At 42.9% G+C, this 17,877-nt stretch overlaps 1 protein-coding gene across 1 annotated transcript; it reads right to left on the bottom strand.

Moving 5' to 3' along the window:
- Positions 1-26: 26 nt before the first annotated feature.
- Positions 27-17,102, bottom strand: LOC119737500 (centrosomal protein of 89 kDa-like). The gene is made up of 18 exons (XM_038211911.1): positions 16,954-17,102; positions 15,597-15,943; positions 13,666-14,047; positions 11,984-12,125; positions 11,568-11,674; positions 11,212-11,314; positions 10,832-11,086; positions 9,558-9,701; positions 9,154-9,284; positions 7,399-7,509; positions 6,529-6,665; positions 5,160-5,275; positions 3,946-4,126; positions 3,017-3,184; positions 2,376-2,517; positions 1,986-2,075; positions 1,590-1,759; positions 27-1,209 (listed from the first exon to the last, which is right to left on the bottom strand). Exons 1-18 carry the CDS (start codon positions 17,011-17,013, stop codon positions 1,032-1,034), a joined length of 2,964 nt encoding a protein of 987 aa, XP_038067839.1. The 5' UTR covers positions 17,014-17,102; the 3' UTR covers positions 27-1,031.
- Positions 17,103-17,877: the final 775 nt, after the last annotated feature.

Below are 17,877 nucleotides of genomic sequence, written 5' to 3'. Positions count from 1 at the left end.
CAATGATAAGTACAAGTGCTCAATCATTTCTACAAATGTGAAATACATTTATTTTATTTCATTGGTTCTAATTTGCACACAATATTCTTAAAACATTTGTACACTGTACTGCAAAAGGAAAGTCTAATAATCATTAAAATAATTTAGTTATTTACAAAAGGTAGTAGTACTGTTTGAAACAAGTGACTATTGTGAATACAAAGTCTACAGCACTTTTAGAGTCTTATGTAAGAATAAATTTCTCTTGTTAAAAAAAACATTTTGGCATTCATCAATGTGCAATTGAAATGTAGTTCATTTTTCCAGTTAGAAAAGCCTCTAGAATGTTGGATCCACTACAAAAATATTCCGTGTGGGTATTCTGACCAATCAAAAACACAAAATGAAAGACTGGCTTTCAAAGTTTTTGCAGTGCTCAAGTTCTCTTCAGAATTATAACGAAGCGAGGCTCAAGAAACTTCAAGTATTCGGTATGAACACTCATTCACCCACATGCCTGCTAATTATAACGTTAGTTTTTTTCACACACACTTTATGTAACCTTTGGTGTACAAAATTCTGATGAAATAAGGCACAATGCAATTTGTGTTTGTTTGGATTTTTTTTCTTTTGCTCTTTTATCCATCATTTATATAAGCACTTCAATCTTTTCTAATGTTTATATCAGAAAAGACGAATATGAATTACGCTGGTAAAGGGAAAAATAACGAAATCTTACATTTCCCCGATGTAAAGGTCCAGGTTAAATCAATGCTCTTTCTTAATATCCTTTAAAAAAAACAACTAATTCTTCACCAGATGAAAAAGTAAATAGGAAAAATGAAAAGAAATGGGAAAACAGAAATCTGAATAGCCAGCCATTATTGCAAAGAAGTATCGCATTAGATTCCACTGAAACCTTTGGTGATGATTTTGTGGATGTGATTGCAACTCTAAACCTGTAAGGCCTGATATTGTCCATCCATGCATAGGTTGGCCAGGGACAGCCCATCGACCATAGTGTTTGTCTCCCTCTATTGAACAATAGTATCCTAGTCGCTCTCAGATGAGATCAGGCCTCTGTTGTCCGACTCGTACTCAAATGCACCACCGTTGAGGGCACCATTCTGCAAGTGGGGCTCCCTCAGTGACTTCTTCAGCTTGGCTTTCATCCGGCGATTGTCGGCGCTGGCCGTCTGCCAGACAGTCTCCAGTTGTTCCTCAACTTTCCTAGAAACAAAAGAACCAAACGCTGAAAATCCCACCATTTCGAAAAATCCATGCCATTATCGCCCCACATGAATGTTTGTTACATTATTGAACTGCATACAAGTCGTAGATCGTAGTACCCACTGCAAAGACACATTTGAACCGGCCAGCTTACCCCTGCAAGCTTAGACGATTGGTTCAGACATCTGCACTTGTCAGCAGAGTGTTTTAGGTTAGGTTCCTACCAGAGCAGACTTGTGAATTCATCTTGTGAGATTTCAGATAACACCCAGTTACAGAGGGCTTAAGATGGATAGGCGAAGGGCATACTTGAGTATTAAAATTGACTACATCTGCAGAGTCTAGAAACAGTGGAAAAATAAAGTGTTTGAGTTGTGTACCTTTTTTCAGAAGCTAGGATGTCCAGTGAGTCTTGCTTCTGTTGAAGTAATGTCTTCAGGTGGGCCATTTCCCGTTCGTACTCCCTAAGCTGGCTGATATGGGAGCTATCCTGGGCCTCTATGCGGCTTGACAGGTTTCCCAACTTCACGTCGGCTTTCTGCCGGTAGGACTATCAACAAAAAGGAAAATACAAATATTATTAATGCCTCAATTATATCATGACAATACCACTACAGATTTATGCTGGCCATGTTTCTTGTCTGTGTACTTCCAAGCTCTGATACAAAAAGCTCTAAAATTCATAAAGTTAGCAACACACCCGACTGAAAAAAAGTAAGAGCCATGCCATATGACATCTCATTCCAAGTTAAAAAGACTGTAAAAACAATGCTCACCTTTAATTTTTCCTCCAGCCTGCCAATGGTAACGTTCCCTTCTATCATTTTGTTCACAGCTTTCTTCTTCTCTTGTTCTTGACTTTTTGCCTGCGAATTGCAAAAAACAAAATCATTATTAGACCTTTCAGCTCTATAAGGATATTATCATGAAGTTTACATGTGTCTACGGTTGAAAATATTAGGCAGGGATAAGGAATGAAATAATAATAATAATTCACCGACAAAATATCTTATGGACCATAAACTCAGTGCAAACCTGCACTGGCTGTTTCGTGTCCATGTGCACAACACATTGCATGTGGTGAGGAGTATGTGAGACTAATTTTACTCTGAACAGGTCTATGCACATAACATCTTTTCATGTGTGTCTACGCCTGTCTGTCTTACCACTTTTGTCAGGGCGTCTCGCTCTGCGGCCGTCTGTTCTGCTATCTCCAGCACCTTGTTCAGGTGTTGGTTGGACAGAGCTAGCTTGTTCTCACTGTGTTCGAGTTCCTTCTGGAGCAGGGCAATCTTGTGCTGGAGTTTTCTGAAATTCAAAAGGATACAAAAGGTTACACACTCCTTGCACACAGTGCCTTCACTGAGGACAGGTTTTGGTAATTTCAAGTCAGTGACAATGAAAGTACAAGGTGTGTTCTCGTGTGTTTCGCAGAGGAACAAAGCCCTGTTGAAAGGTCTTGAAAACCGTGTCAATGAGATTTTGACACGGAAACAAACAAGTTTACACCACACAATGAATGTTGACTCAAAAATGAGTCTATCAAACTCAGGTATGAAACAGGGAATTTTTTTAAAATGTGGAAATTCCAAACCACACAAGACTTTGTATAGTGTTTTTCAATTTGTAATGGCATTCGTGAGAAGTACAAAATGCAGAAATCTGCGGATCTGAGGAAAAGTTGCATGCCTACAAACTATGAAAATCTACAAGCTTGTTATCTGATTTAGTCTTGAAAGGTCAGAACTAAAAAAAAAATCTTAAAGGCCATTTCCGGAGTCATACAGGTCTACAGATTGTAACTCACTTCTGAACCCTGCCAAGTGCCTTGATTTCTCCTTGCATTTGACTCCGCTCTGCCTCACTGTCGGCCACTCTCAGCGCCAGGGTCTTTTTCTCCCCCTGGGTTGAGGACAGCTTGGAGAATACATTCTCCATCTCGGCCTGGTGACTTCGCTGTTCCTCTTCAAGTCCTCTAATTAGTGCAATAAAAGAAAACGTGAAATATTTCTTCAAACTGCTTCACGAATCAACTGATTTCTTGTATAAGTTTGAGTGAAAATAAAACTTAATTAATTTATTCACAAGGGTCTATCCAAGTACTAGATTTGGGTTTCTGCCATCACCTGATTTATATATTTTCAACTGAAATCGTCCTTTTATTAAAATAATATTACGTTTAAAGGGAAACTACAACATTTGCAAACATCAAAAAATAATTTACCACATTATTAGGAAATATCTTGCTGGACTGTTAGTGAATGACAGTCTAAAGCATGCTGTAAAATCATGGCACCTGGTGTACTGTCATTTTCAAGAAAAGTGGTATTTTGTATCAATTTCCAACGCTGGTCGGCCGACCAGCGTTGGAAAAACCTGACTTTTTTCAAATACTTGCCCCAATTGACCATATTTAATAGTTCTAAGTCTGCACTTGTTTGCAATCGATTACACACCTGTGAATGGGTACAAGCCAGCCAGACTGGTTCCCTGACCTTACAATTCCCCAACGTCTATATATTGCTCAGTTTCATCTTAAATGGAGTCAGGGAACCAGACTACAGGAAAATGATTGTTTTTATTGGTTTTTATTGCATCTACGAACCCAAAACGTCAAAAACGTCAGTGTAACAATATTTGCTATAAAATACTAACCTCCCAAATCCATCCATTTCTGAAAATTACAACAAAAGCAAATGATGTATATTCCCTTTAATCAGAGCAAGTCAAGTCTACCTTTTGTACTCGGCCAGCGTGCTCATATGCTCCTGGATGGGCATCTTGGTCTCGGCGTCCACCACGGACCGGTCGTGCTGCTGCTTGAGGGCGCTATATCGGTGCTTGAGGTCCGTCAGCTGGGCTTCCAGGTCATCCTTTTCCGATTCCTCAATGGCAAGTCGCTTGCTCATTTTGGAGACTAGCGTAGGAAGGAAAAGAGAACCAGATAAACTTCACTTTATCAGATATCACCGGATGCAAAGTGCATGCATTGAAGCCGTGACCAAATTACTGGCTGCGGCTGGCAGCAATACATGCACTAAGAGAGTGACTGAATCCACTTCCCATAGATGCCTGTGTCATTGCCAGCTGTGGCCAACAGTGGCAGCGCCAGATTCTAAAACTTGGGGGGGTGGGCAGGGGCAATTTTGGGGCAAGGAAATATGTTTGGGGACATTCAAAATAATATCTGATAATCATATCCAAAATCTACGGCTATCTACGGCTGTATAAATGCATGTGTGGCGTGTTTTGTCTACCAAAGTACCAATGTTTATAATGTCTTCATTGGTCTAAAATGTGTCCACAGAACTGATGATTCACTCTCTAACCTCAACTTGTTATGAATTTTTAACAGCGAAGGAAATAAATATAAGTAATCTATTTGTAGATAAAGTGTTGGGGGAAAACTGGGGGGGGGGGGGGGAGGGGGGGGCAAGGAAACAACTTGGGGATCCCCCCCCCCCCCCCTTAGTGCCGCCACTGGTGGCCAAGTAATTCAGACCCATCCTTGCTCTAAACAACTTGTTTCAACTTTCTCACAGCTGAGGAGGGAGGGTGCAGTGGATTCCCTTTAAAAAAAAACAGTAGATGAAACTTTGCGACCACTTACGAGAGCCGAGAGCATGCACGTATTACATCAGGTACTCATGACTAGCTTTTCATCTGAATAGGCATAAACCTGTAGCGTCTTCATTTGCAGCAAAGACTCTGCCTAACTATTTCTTTCCTCATCACGTGACAACAAGCAGAGTATACATTCCAAACTGTTGAGTTTCTCTCAATTCTTTTAAGAACCTCACAAACTCACACAAGAGATCTGTCACATGGTGCTACTGTAAACTTTATCCTATTGCTATCTTCACCATGCAAACCTGCAAATCTTATTTCTTTTTGGACGTAGAGTGGGTACTTAAGCAGGAAGTCCATATAGAGAGATTTGTTGGCCTTACCTTCGAGTGAGTGTGCCCTCTGCATGTCCTTCTGCTTGCGCTGTAGGATGTCCAGCTGGCTCAGCACTACTTGGTTCTCCTCAAGCACCAGACGAGCATGCTCCTGAATACGATGCCTGCAAACAAATAATGCATTTAATGCATTAGGCCAAAAAAAAAGTGTCGATCCTGTTTCTGGTATGGAGCTTGACCAAAAAGTGGTGCGGCGACGCAGCTTTTTTTTTTTTTTTACCTGATTTTTTTGCTTCAAATGTCGGCTGATGACTGCAAATGGTGCCCGACTAAACTTAGTGCAAATATATGGGAGTCCAGAGAGGCCACATAAAGCTTATTCTCAACCATAACCCAATATAAAAACACGTTAAAATTGTGCAGCAGCAGGATTCCAGTCAAACCAGTGAGTTTGGCGGTTTTGAGACATCATCTTTCATTGAAAAAAAAACTTTTTCATTTTGCCGACGCGCATGGCTACGGCGACGCGCGCGCATACCAGAAACCGGAGACTTTTTTTTTTTGGCCTTAGTCCTTTCCTGCCCCAAACCGTCCTGCTTGTTACTATCCCTATGGGCTCTGTGCACCAACGGTAGGTGGCGCTTTGTGACCCCTTTCAAAAGTCCCAAGGGGAGGGACACCATGCACGCATACATAACTTGAACTATAAAGTCCATAACTTATTTGAATTAAAGGGACACTAGGTCCTGGAACAGTCCAATTGAGCTACAAAACGTGCTTCGAACGAGATTATGTTGATCGGAAAGAACATTTAAAACTAGGATAGAAACATCCACACAACTACCCTTTAAAAACTGGGCGTTTTTGTGTTATTCCTGTATTATGTGTGCGAGAACGAATTTCGGGGTCCACTTTTGCGACCCCATAAATTCGAGCCGTTTGGATGCTAGTTGTGATTTCATTCGTACGCGTAAAGTGTTCGCCTTTTGCGGACGTTGAAGAAACCAATTTTTTTGCATTGGTGATTGGTCACCGCTGATCCTGAGACACACAACGTGTATATCGTACACTAGAGAACGACACGAAAAACGTATTCGTACTCCGTCGTGTCCGATGTAAACAACCGGGTTTTTTCGTCTTTTCTCGGGAACGGTAAGACATTAGGTTGGTTTCCTTTCAACCACATGTTTGAAATAGGATAAGTAAACAATCCAAAACATGAAATTTTTGGGGATTTCAGGACCTAGTGCCCCTTTAAGCAAGGTATTCATGTAATTATCATCAATAATTTACTCTTTGGTCTTTGAATGAGCACTTCACACAGTTGCAAGGTATGTACCATTCTGTCAATGTTCAGACATGTACTGAACTACATAGGTGTAACAAACCAAAGACAGGGTCACAGCAGAGTCCTTACCATTCCGTTGGAGTGACGGAGGTAGGCTGTCCCACCTGCTCCAGCTTCAGGTGCAATCTTTGGTTCTCATGGATGACCTCTTCTGCTGACTTGCGCAGCCGGCTCAAGTCCTCCTGGGCTAACTTAATCATCTCGTCCTGAGGAGACAAAATCAGGGGGGGGGGGGGTTGAAACTTGAGGTGTTGGTTTTTGGAACAGTTTGATGTTTAAAGTAGGACTGATTGCAATGAAAGATTGACTGTTGTAGTCATATGGAACCACATCAGTGTCTGAAACCGAAATCTATTTGGGTTGACCTGAGTACAGTCGACTCTCGTTAGTACAAACTCTGTTAATACAAAATTCTGGTTATAACAAACAAAGCCTTGGTCCCGACTGTGCATTTATGTGCACAATGAATGGGACTGATGTTCCTCTTAATACAAAATTCTGATATAACAAACAATTTGGCTAGGTCCGAACGAGTTTGTTATAACGAGACTCGACTGTATTTTGTTTGGAACAGGGTTGACTGGAATATTAGTTTGAAATAATAATAGTGTGGTGCTTATAGCCCCTTGTACAAAAGGTGTCAAAGCGCTTTACAATTATTACCCCTGTTCATCAGGCCATGAGACCACTTCTGCAGCAGCTCAAGATCAGCGCATATGGCCCGTACCTTCACAGGTACCCATTTACTCCTGGGTGGAGAGAAGCAATATGCGACAAAGTGCCTTGCGCAAGGGCAGACACAACATGACCCCGGGCTGGATTTGAACTCACAACCTGCAGCCTTACCTGCAGACCACAAATCCAATGCCCTTAACCACGAGGCCACAGCACTCGAATGAGGGTAATATCTCTAAGCTAGCGCATGCCCTTCATCCACACCTTGTCTTTGAGTGCATCCTCATACGCCATGATGAGAGGAGACAGGTGTTTGGTGTCTGTCAGCCAGCGGGGAGTTCTACCTCGGGATGGCAAGCCAGGCGGGTCACTCTTCTGTAGAAAGAACACAAAAAATGTCGATGAAATAAATGCGTTCTTTGGTACTTGATTCTAGGGTTCATCGAAGTGGACCGACCTCTAAAGTCTGCGCTTGTTGAATATAAGCCTAAACTGGTTCATACTTCATGTGAATGCGACTGCAAAGCGAATTTGACGTCAGCAAACATTCGCTGCGAAATTTGCCTGAGTTGAAATAATGTTTAACTTCGCAGCGCGAATTCTTGCCATTTCACATATTCGCGTTCGCTTTTGCTTTCGCTCCAAGTATGAACTGGCCTTAACAAAAGGGAAAAACCAGCAGCAGAAAGGAAACGATGAGGAGGGAGGAAAAGTACCACTGTGCCTTGTTGATTATATATGGCACAGCTTCAAAGAAGCTGATCAGCAAGTTTCTGTTGACAGCAAAATGTGTATGGGGGACACTGAGTTGATTATTGAGTGAGTGGATTATAAGTTTATGGATTCCGTTCAGCCAGCCAGCCTACCTGTGGAGGGGACACTTAATTAGCCTGGTACATTCTGAAAAGAATGTTGTTTTGTAACTTAACTGCTTGTTGAGTTTGTGGATTATGAGTTTGTTGATTCCTGTCAGCTTATCAGCCTACCTGTGGAGGGGAGTACTAGGCCTGATATCTGCTCAGTTGAATGTTGAGTTTGTGGATTATGAGTTTGTTGATTCCTGTCAGCTTATCAGCCTACCTGTGGAGGGGAGTACTTGGCCTGGTATCTGCTCAGTTGAATGTTGAGTTTGTGGATTATGAGTATGTTGATTCCTGTCAGCTAATCAGCCTACCTGTGGAGGGGAGTACTTGGCCTGATATCTGCTCAGTTGAATGTTGAGTTTGTGGATTATGAGTTTGTTGATTCCTGTCAGCTAATCAGCCTACCTGTGGAGGGGAGTACTTGGCCTGATATCTGCTCAGTTGAATGTTGAGTTTGTGGATTATGAGTTTGTTGATTTCTGTCAGCTAATCAGCCTACCTGTGGAGGGGAGTGCTTGGCCTGGTACCTGCTCAGTTGAATGTTGAGTTTGTGGATTATGAGTATGTTGATTCCTGTCAGCTAATCAGCCTACCTGTGGAGGGGAGTACTTGGCCTGATATCTGCTCAGTTGAATGTTGAGTTTGTGGATTATGAGTTTGTTGATTCCTGTCAGCTTATCAGCCTACCTGTGGAGGGGAGTGCTTGGCTTGGTACCTGCTGAGTTGAATGTTGAGTTTGTGGATTATGAGTTTGTTGATTCCTGTCAGCTAATCAGCCTACCTGTGGAGGGGAGTACTTGGCCTGATATCTGCTCAGTTGAATGTTGAGTTTGTGGATTTGAGTTTGTTGATTCTTATCAGCTAATCAGCTCACCAATGGATGGGAGTACTTGGCCTGATACCTGCTCAGTTGAATGTTTAGTTTGTGGATTATGAGTTTGTTGATTCTTATCAGCTAATCAGCCTACCTGTGGAGGGGAGTGCTTGGCCTGATACCTGCTCAGTTGAATGTTGAGTTTGTGGATTATGAGTTTGTTGATTCCTGTCAGCTAATCAGCCTACCTGTGGAGGGGAGTGCTTGGCCTGGTACCTGCTCAGTTGAATGTTGAGTTTGTGGATTATGAGTTTGTTGATTCCTGTCAGCTAATCAGCCTACCTGTGGAGGGGAGTGCTTGGCCTGGTACCTGCTCAGTTGAATGTTGAGTTTGTGGATGACCATCTTCAGTTGTTCATTTTCCCCTAATACCTCCTCAGCTTGTTGTCTCATCAACACTTGCTGTGAATGGTCTGGTGACAAAAACGTAAATTTTTCCAGTGAGAAAAGTAAATTTAATTTTACGAGTAGTTTTGTTTAGGGTTTTCAACAAAGATTAAAGTGATTTACATTATTAGCGATAAGGCCAGTATCATAAGGCAATTCATAACACGTACAATGCACCATCAAGACGTGATGAAGAATTCAAGGCCGCATCAAACAGTCCACTATTTTTATTGAATTCTGTTGGCAATAATTTTTCTGGAAAGAAGAGGAAGGTGGACTTGGATGGATTCATGACTAACCCTCATTTTTAATGGACTCCGACAAGTCCCTCAGTTTGGTGTTCTCTGTGTGCAGCCGGTCGTTGACCTCTTTGATAGCCTCGTTCTCCAGCCGCAACTTGTCACAGTGCTGATGCATTTCATCCAGTTGCCTCTGCGTGTCATCTGGATTCAGAATTGGAACGTTTATCCAAAAAAACTAAAAGCTGCATGTCTCAGTGGGTGAATTTTAGACTTATCAACCGTTTTCTAGCTATTTAAGAAACTATAGTATGAACTTTTCTTTGCATTTCTTCACTGTATCATGTGCTTCATCGAGTTGAAGGAATTTGAGGAAAGAATGTTGCAACCTGACGCCACTTTTTTTTCGGCATACATCATCTCAACGAAAGTCAGTCATTGCACAAATGTTGAAAAGACATGCATCTTGGACTGAGAAACATTTCCAATTTTGTTAGCAAATACTTTGAGAATATTCTTGACTCTCCATAGACTTTGTACACAACTACTGAGGTGGCGTCTGGATACTAAATTCTTTCCGAATTTGACATTCTGCACTGGATAATCTGTGCACTGTTTGATTAAAACTGAGCAAAATTGATTGGGCAAGTGCATTTTGTCTGAGCAGTGTTTGTGTGTAATTCTATCTACTTACAATGCATGTCTTGTACATTACCGTGCATGTAATTCATAACCATCACAGCAACTCAATGCAGCCATGCATCCCCCACACCCCCCCAGTGGCGTCGCCAAGGGGGGGCCAGGGGGGGCACGTGCCCCCCCTGGAAAACCTAGTGCCCCCCCCGAGTGCCCCCCCATCTGAGATTTGGGTTGGTAAAAAAATATATATATATTTTGTTATATTCAACTCCCATCATCTGAGTTGGTTAAATAGCAATTTCTGGAGATATCTTCAGATCGAATTTAGCATCAAATGTGGCACCATTTTGCATCTAGCCCATCCTCCGTATGCGAAAATTTTCCATTAGACCCCTCCCCCAGGACGGCAATCCGTATCCACCTAAGTGCCCCCCATCAAATGCTGGTGCTCCCCCTGTGCCCCCCCAGACTGAAACGTCTGGTGACGCCACTGCACCCCCCCCCCAAAAAAAAAAAACCTGTGACAGCTAACATTGTGATGAAGCTTTTTCTGAATGTATTTCTTTATCATCTGTGTCTACATTTTTCAGGTTTTGGAGCAACGTACAATGCTCGTGCACTTTTGAAATAATCCTTGGTTTCATTACAATACATGTAGATAATAACAATAAATAGCTTTGAAGAAATATACCCACCATTGATGGATGTCAGCCTCTGTATTCCCATCCTTAACCGTTCAGAGTCCCCCTCATCCTCCAACTGCCTCCGAGGCTGGTGCGGGGGTGGGGACATGCTCTTGAGCCCTTCCAGGAGCTGTTCCCGCTCCCTCTGGACCATCTCCAGCTCCCGCTCCAGACGGGAGTTGGTCCTCCTCAAGTACTCCTCCTCCTGGGCTGCATGGCTCTGGAGCGTGGCCACGCTCGGCTGGCGCTGGATATGCGAGTAGGTCTCTGTGTGAATAAAGGGGGAACACACATTTTTAGGTCAGTTTGATCAGAGAATTTACACCTTGCAAAAACGTTTATTCGTTTTTTAAATGCATTCATAAAAGGGCCGTGTTTGTTTTTGTTTTTACCAGATTCATCTTGGCTTTGGCGTGAGGCACTTCTTGGAGCTGGGACAGGAGGTTGTGACTGCTGCATGGCACTGACACTACTTGCCTCAATCCTCTCAACAATCTGCCACAGACAAAAACAAAACACGAATAAGCAAGTGTCTACTCATGTAGATTTGAATGCAAGATTCGTTGCTGGGTCAGTGTCTATGCACGAGACGAGTGCACCTGAGCGTTTGTGCACAGTGCCAAGATGGCTGGCAAGTGTGCCTCAATTACAGCAATCTTTGTCATTTTCACAGTTAATAATTATTTGTAAGTGGGATCCATAAAGACCAGGCCCCCCGCAAACCACTTGCCCCTGCAAACCAGCTTACCGGTTCATGAACGTGTTCACTATCCACGTCATCTTCCGGGCCCAGTCGCTGACTCCTCTCACTTCTGGCATCCTCCTCCGTCAACCTGTCAGGGCTGACTCCAGCACCTGTTGACAAGATATCAATCAATTAACAATGTTGCTTCCTGTCCAAGTCATTTTTTTCAAGGATTTTAACAGCTGCGATCTACAATGTGACACTTATATGACATTGGGCACCGTCATTTTGATGATAGTTTTTACAACATTATTGTTATTCACAGTCTTTGGGTTGGCATGTTCGGCTAAAGAAGGTTGCACTAACATTCCTGTGAGTGGAACTTATAATCACACGATGGTTGAATTGATTATGACCTATGGTAAACCAGTGGCCAATACAATTAGAATGTACAACAAACATTAGAATGTACAATCCACCTTTCTTTTTGTTCTTTTTCTTGCCCTTCCGTTTCCAGGGTGGAGGCGGGGTGATCAGATCCGAAAAGTCGTCTTCCTGGGGGCTGGTTACCATGGTGAGGCTGCTGCTCTCTGATAGGTCAGCTGACTGCCGCTGCACTGGCTGCTGATCAAAAAGTGAAAATACATATATTAAAAGGTTTATGCATGAAGGCCAATGGGTGTTGTACATAAAACGTGTACCATAATCCTGAAATATGTTAATTGTTAATCAGCATTAAGTGTTCATAAGGGAATAAATGTGTGCTCCGGAGGTTTTTATCACTCTGTTTAATACCACTTAGAGTCTGGGTGCTGATAATTACCCGAGCCGGAGGCGAGGGTAATTATCAGCACCCAGACTCTAAGTGGTCTTAAACAGAGTGATAAATACCGATGGAGCACATATTTATTCCCATTCATAAATACCTTTTGGTTAAAAAAAATCATATAATTCGTTCAAAACATCCCGATTTTGTTCAACAAATTCACTTTATGCTTTTTGAAACATCCCTCCTGCAAAATAATGGAGTGTTCAGCTGGCGAGTAAGATGTAAACAACCCTTTTATGGAGATTGACGCGCGCGTATCATGTTCTACGCGATGTCGCGCAGAACGCACCTGGCGCGTTGCGTTTTGAATTTAGAACTATAAAATTCTAACTCCCTGGTAGTGTTGCACATGCCTACGTGAGGATTGTGAACGTTCAACCAATGAAACGATAAGAGGCACTGGATTTTTAGGAGTCCACATTTTATTGTGACACTGGAAAAGTGTTTAAGACCAGCTAGCCATGTCTTTATCATCCGTTTAAGACTGGCCACGTGATGGGCTCTCGACCAATAGGAATGCGTAAACTGTCTTAGGTATTTATGAATCAGCATTAAAGGAAAAGAATAGATTTTTAAACCATCAAATTCCAACAAAATTATTTCTTTCTTTTTTTCTTACTACTTTGGGTGCAGTGATTATAACAATGTACATGATTTACCTCAAATGTGGCACAATGTCGATACGAAAATGGCACAGTAGAGTGACATAGAAAAACACAAGATAAAACAAAATATTTAAGCCAAACGTGAGAACTTTGAGTACTTTGCATTGATTACGCCCTTTCAAAAGCAGCACTAGCCCAGGTATGTCCAGTCCATCACAAGTCAAATTACAAATCGGTCACAAGTCAAATCACAGCGCAGGTAACAAGTAACAGGGGGCGCATACTAAGGCCAAAAAAAATAATAATCGGTCTCTGGTCAGACCAAAGTTCCGGAATTGATTGCTTTTTTTTTTCTTCAGACAAGGTGGGGTACTATTTTGCTTTTTTGGTGTCCTCATGTACATTGGTGTCCTCCATAATTTGCCTTGGTGCTTTCGATCATTTGCCTTGGTGCAATTTCCCATTCCTTGGTGCTCTTTGGTAAAAAAAATTGAGGTGTGGAAATAGAGGGCGCTGTTGGAGCTACCGCGGAACATTTTGGAAAAAAAAAAGATCGACGCGCATGATTAAAATCGACACGTGCGCTGACCAGAGACCGACTTATTTTTTTTTTGGCCTAACAAAGGAATATGCCTCTGTCCAATAGCTTCAGACTGAAGGACTTGGGACTGACTTAATTGTGGGGACTTCACTACACTGATGTCCCAATGAAAGACGTGTGCCTCACTTGTTTTTTGTGCTTCCTGCTCTTAGCATACAAGTCTTCGACACGGCTGTCCGGAGCTGTCCTCCCGTCTTTTCGACGTCTTTCCTTGGATCTCTTCACATTCTCATCTGTTGATGAGGGCCGCCTACCATCAACACCCTCATGCCCCACCCCCTCGTCCTTCTCCAATATGTGGTAAAACCTCTCCTGTTCTTGGCCACTCTTTGTGAGAGGGGCATGGTCTTGGGGGCGGATGCCTTCGTTTCCAGCATCATTGTCCTCATCATCGTCGCTACTCAGCATGGAATCTGACTGGCTGTGGACGGGCGTGACTAGCTTAGCGCGGTTACTGATGGTGTTGCGTTTCTGACGTACAGCTTGGGCAAGGGGTATCGTTGAATACCTGTTCCAAATACATATCAGCCACTTTAGATCACTTCTTTGGGTTTTTTTTTATCGACAGTTAGTCAAGTGACCCTATTACTGCTACGCTGTATCACCAATATACTATGAAGCGGAAAAAGGGTGAGTGTGTATATGTTCACGAGTTGCTCATGCAAATCAGGCTGCTGACGCTTTTGTGTGTGTGTGTACGTTTGTGAATCAGTTGATCGCCTGCAAGGCTGTTGACAAGCAGCAAAAGCCGCCTATACGTACATACCTGTGAAGACGCCCCTCATCCTCATAGCAAAACAATATTTTCAGACTATGCCGAGCTCAGATTTAATCAATGGCACACAAATAGTCTAAATTTCTTGACACATCATGGTTCGTTGTAGCTGAGAGTACAGCTCGGTTAACTTATGTTAGGAGTTCATTCGATATGAAACTTTAAAGAACAAAATGTGTTTGGATTAGGTCTCGAGTCCCAATTCCAATATACAATTTGTTAAATGCATTTTTGAATAATTTAAACTGACTTTCTAGTTTCATTTAAATTAAACTCCTGATATTGGTTGTGCTGTAATTTGTTTCAAACTTGTATGTTTATTCTTTGTTATATAGTGCCTCAAGGTGGACATTTTCTGTGATTGTCCTCGCTTTATAAATTTCTCTCTTATGATTAATAAAATTCCAATGTTTCTTGAGGTGATAACGGTTAGAAATCACTCTGTCAAAAATTATAGCAAGAAAGAGGGCAACCTAGTGTCAAAATACCCATAGGCGGGCCGCACAAGGGCTCTGGAAGCTCAACCAAATGATCTTTTACTTTCAGGCTCAATGAACGCCAAAAAATCCTGACTGGCTCTCACCTAGACCCGTGAACGTGGCGTTGTATACAACGCCACGTTCTTGTGTCATTTCGAACCTGGCGAAATCGATTCGACATACATAATTCCGTATGGGTGTTGAGTACTCACCTAAAAATCTAAATTTGCCCGTCCGATTGTTTAGGCTGTGTAATTTCGACGAAATTTGCCCATCAGTAAAGACCCATACGAACGTGTAGAAATTAGATTTTAACCTGACCCTGACAAATAACCCCGGACGCGTCCGAGTCGCTTGGACAGATTGACGGCTGTTTCATGTCGCAACCCCGAAAAAAAAAACCCAGACGATTGGCTGCTCGGCTCATCTCGTGTACAGTACGTATGCGCACACACACGCGGGCGCACGTGCGACCGCGTGCGGTGCGGTGAGAGAGGAAAGGACTTGAAACCTGTCTAAAACGATGTCTGTTTTAGCTGCGACAGTAAACAGCCATCAGTTGGGAGAAAATGGCAGATAGCAGTAGCGGACGGGGCCAGAATTTTCCTCAATTTTTGTCAAATGCAAGTTTTGACGTACAAATAGAATTCAATACAGCTTCATATATGTGAGTACTTATTTCATGGGCAAAATAAAGTCCAGTGTGTGTAACGGAGGGAGTCAGAGGGACACGTTCGCCAGGTTTGAAAATACACAACAGCGTGGCGTAGTTTACAAGCCACGTTCACGGGTCTAGCTCTCACCCTGCTTCATCGTAGTCTTGTTCCTCCCCATCCTCCTCATCACTCTCATCATAGTCATACATGCTACTCCGGGCCATACTGTTCTCCATACTGGCATTGCCTGCATCCTGATGATGATGAGCCATCCTAGGCCACGTAGACACACCCTCCCCAGTGCTCCTTAAGGTACCGCTGTCTGGAGGGGGAGGGGTACGGGTGGCTATGATGCGGCCCACCAAGGAGGCATTTAGGAGGGCGGAGGACAGGGCCGACGGAGGGCGCTCTTCTGGAGGCTCGGCCGGAGGCTCTGGCGACCGGGGAACTGCGGCGAACATCGCCCTCGGTAAGAGAGCTGACCCTATGTGGGACTTAAGGAAAAAATGAAAATCAATTTTTTTCCCCCTAAGATCCTGATTAATGAATAGGCCTAAATGTTTATTTATGCAATGGCTATAGTTACGGCAGCCGTAATGTGATTTTCAACTGCTATCAATAATCAACGTCAGGATTTTCGACTGCTGGAACCAGACTATCAACCAAATGATTCTCAGGCATTAGTTCCCTTTAAAAAAAATCCTCCACAGCCAATAATTTCAAAGAGGAAAATTAAATATACTACATGTACTGAGTAGTGAGTAGGCTACTGAAATAAAAAGAATTATTTGATTAAAAACAGAAAAGTAAAGAAAACTTTAAAGAAAAAAAAAAGAAAAGACAAAATAAACTGCAACGCGGGGGTCAATCACGTACATGTCATATCCCAGAATCTTCTGCTGTTCTGCAGTCAGTAGCTGAACATTTATAACCAATTTTACCAATCGAACTATCAAAACATTCTGGAAGGGACGTTATAAAATGATATAGGCCAGGGCCTAGATTTGCAATGGTACTTGCCGTAACGATAGCAGTCGAAAATTGCATTACGGCTGCCGTAACAATAGCCACTATGGAATACATGAAGGCCTATTTTTAATAAAAAATTCAATATCTGTCCACTTTAGTCTTTAGCTTTCCGTTATTATTTAATAATTTTCTTACAAAAAGAAATAGGCCTAGGGCCTGAAAAGGCCTAGGCCCCTACAGAAAGAAAGCATGGAACAATCCACAGGATTAATTGAGAAATGTTTCAATTCATGATCTAATCGGTGTGAGAAAAACAACCCGATATTTTACGCCGGGTCAAAATGGCCAAATTGGCATGGCAACGTTTACACTATCATCAAGCGTAACAACGCGGAACGGAGCGACAGTTTTTGACAACGCTCAATGACCCAACAAAGACATCGAAATTATCTTTATTTTCGATCCATTCCACCTGTACGAGATCCCAGTGACAGAGATAATGCTAACTCATTTTCTGAAAAGACTATTTTCTTACCATTGGCCCCTTACTTTTCCCCTTTTTACGAGATTTCGTCGGTTTCTTCTTTCCTGCCATTTTCGAAGCTCGCGAAGGCGATTAGAATGTTAATGAAGCTGCGCATGCGCGGCAACGATTGGCACTTGCTGTTTTTGTACGTGTATACGATGTATCGCCAGTGACTAGTGGCGGCCGGTGCGGGTGCGCCAGTGTATTAAGTCCACACAAAACTTAGTACAAAAGGTGCCCCGAATTTAATAATTAGTGCAGAGTATTTTCTACCTTCATGTTAATTAACAGAGGTCTGGTTCCACTGCCTTTGAAGTTCGGACGTCCATTTGATTTCATCCCAAACCAGTATCAAATAACATCCTTCTCAATAGGCAGGTGCAAGTGGAAGACTGGGGATCCAGAGCAAGCTATTGCCCCCATAATAGCCCACTTCTTGAAATATTTTTTCATGTACTTAGTCTGCCGATTTTTAAGGATTCCCACGTAAGTACAGAACGAACTGCCGATATTGACTTTTCCAATCATCTATCCTATCCTCCCCCGATCCGTCCCTTGCAGTGGCGTAGCCACCGGGGGGGGGGGGGGGGGGGGGGGGGGCGTGGGGGGGGGGGGGCGACCGCCCCCCATGAAACCTTGTCGCCCCCCCCCCCCCAGTCGCCCTCCCCACTGAGATTTTGAGTTTCTAAAAAAATTATCATTGATCTACATGACGCCAGGGGCGTCAATCCTTGGTGGACAGGGGACATGTCCCCCCCCCCCCCCCCCCCCCCCCACTTTTTGAAGGGTGGGGGACACAATATTAAATGTCCCCCCCCCCCCAGATTTTTGAACTCGAGTCTCATTTACAGTGCCCTATTATGTACTACAATGTATCTTTTGCTTAGAAAATATTGCTTAAAGTGGTCAGAAATTGCCTCAGATAGCACCACA

This window comes from Patiria miniata, unplaced genomic scaffold, assembly GCF_015706575.1.
Source record: "Patiria miniata isolate m_02_andy unplaced genomic scaffold, ASM1570657v1 HiC_scaffold_3, whole genome shotgun sequence".
NCBI classification, from domain to species: Eukaryota; Metazoa; Echinodermata; class Asteroidea; order Valvatida; family Asterinidae; genus Patiria; species Patiria miniata.
Note: the sequence above shows the minus strand (reverse complement) of the source record. Positions and strands in the feature narration are given on the sequence as shown.

Excerpts from the sequence above, each read along its gene's own strand:
- LOC119737500 (XM_038211911.1), bottom strand. The coding sequence starts at position 17,013 with ATGGCAGGAAAGAAGAAACCGACGAAATCTCGTAAAAAGGGGAAAAGT. Across the intron at positions 15,944-16,953 it reads GGAAAAGTAAGGGGCCAATG|TCCCACATAGGGTCAGCTCT; the intron begins GTAAGAAAATAG and ends TTTTTCCTTAAG. Across the intron at positions 6,666-7,398 it reads AGGATGCACTCAAAGACAAG|GACGAGATGATTAAGTTAGC; the intron begins GTGTGGATGAAG and ends TTGTCTCCTCAG.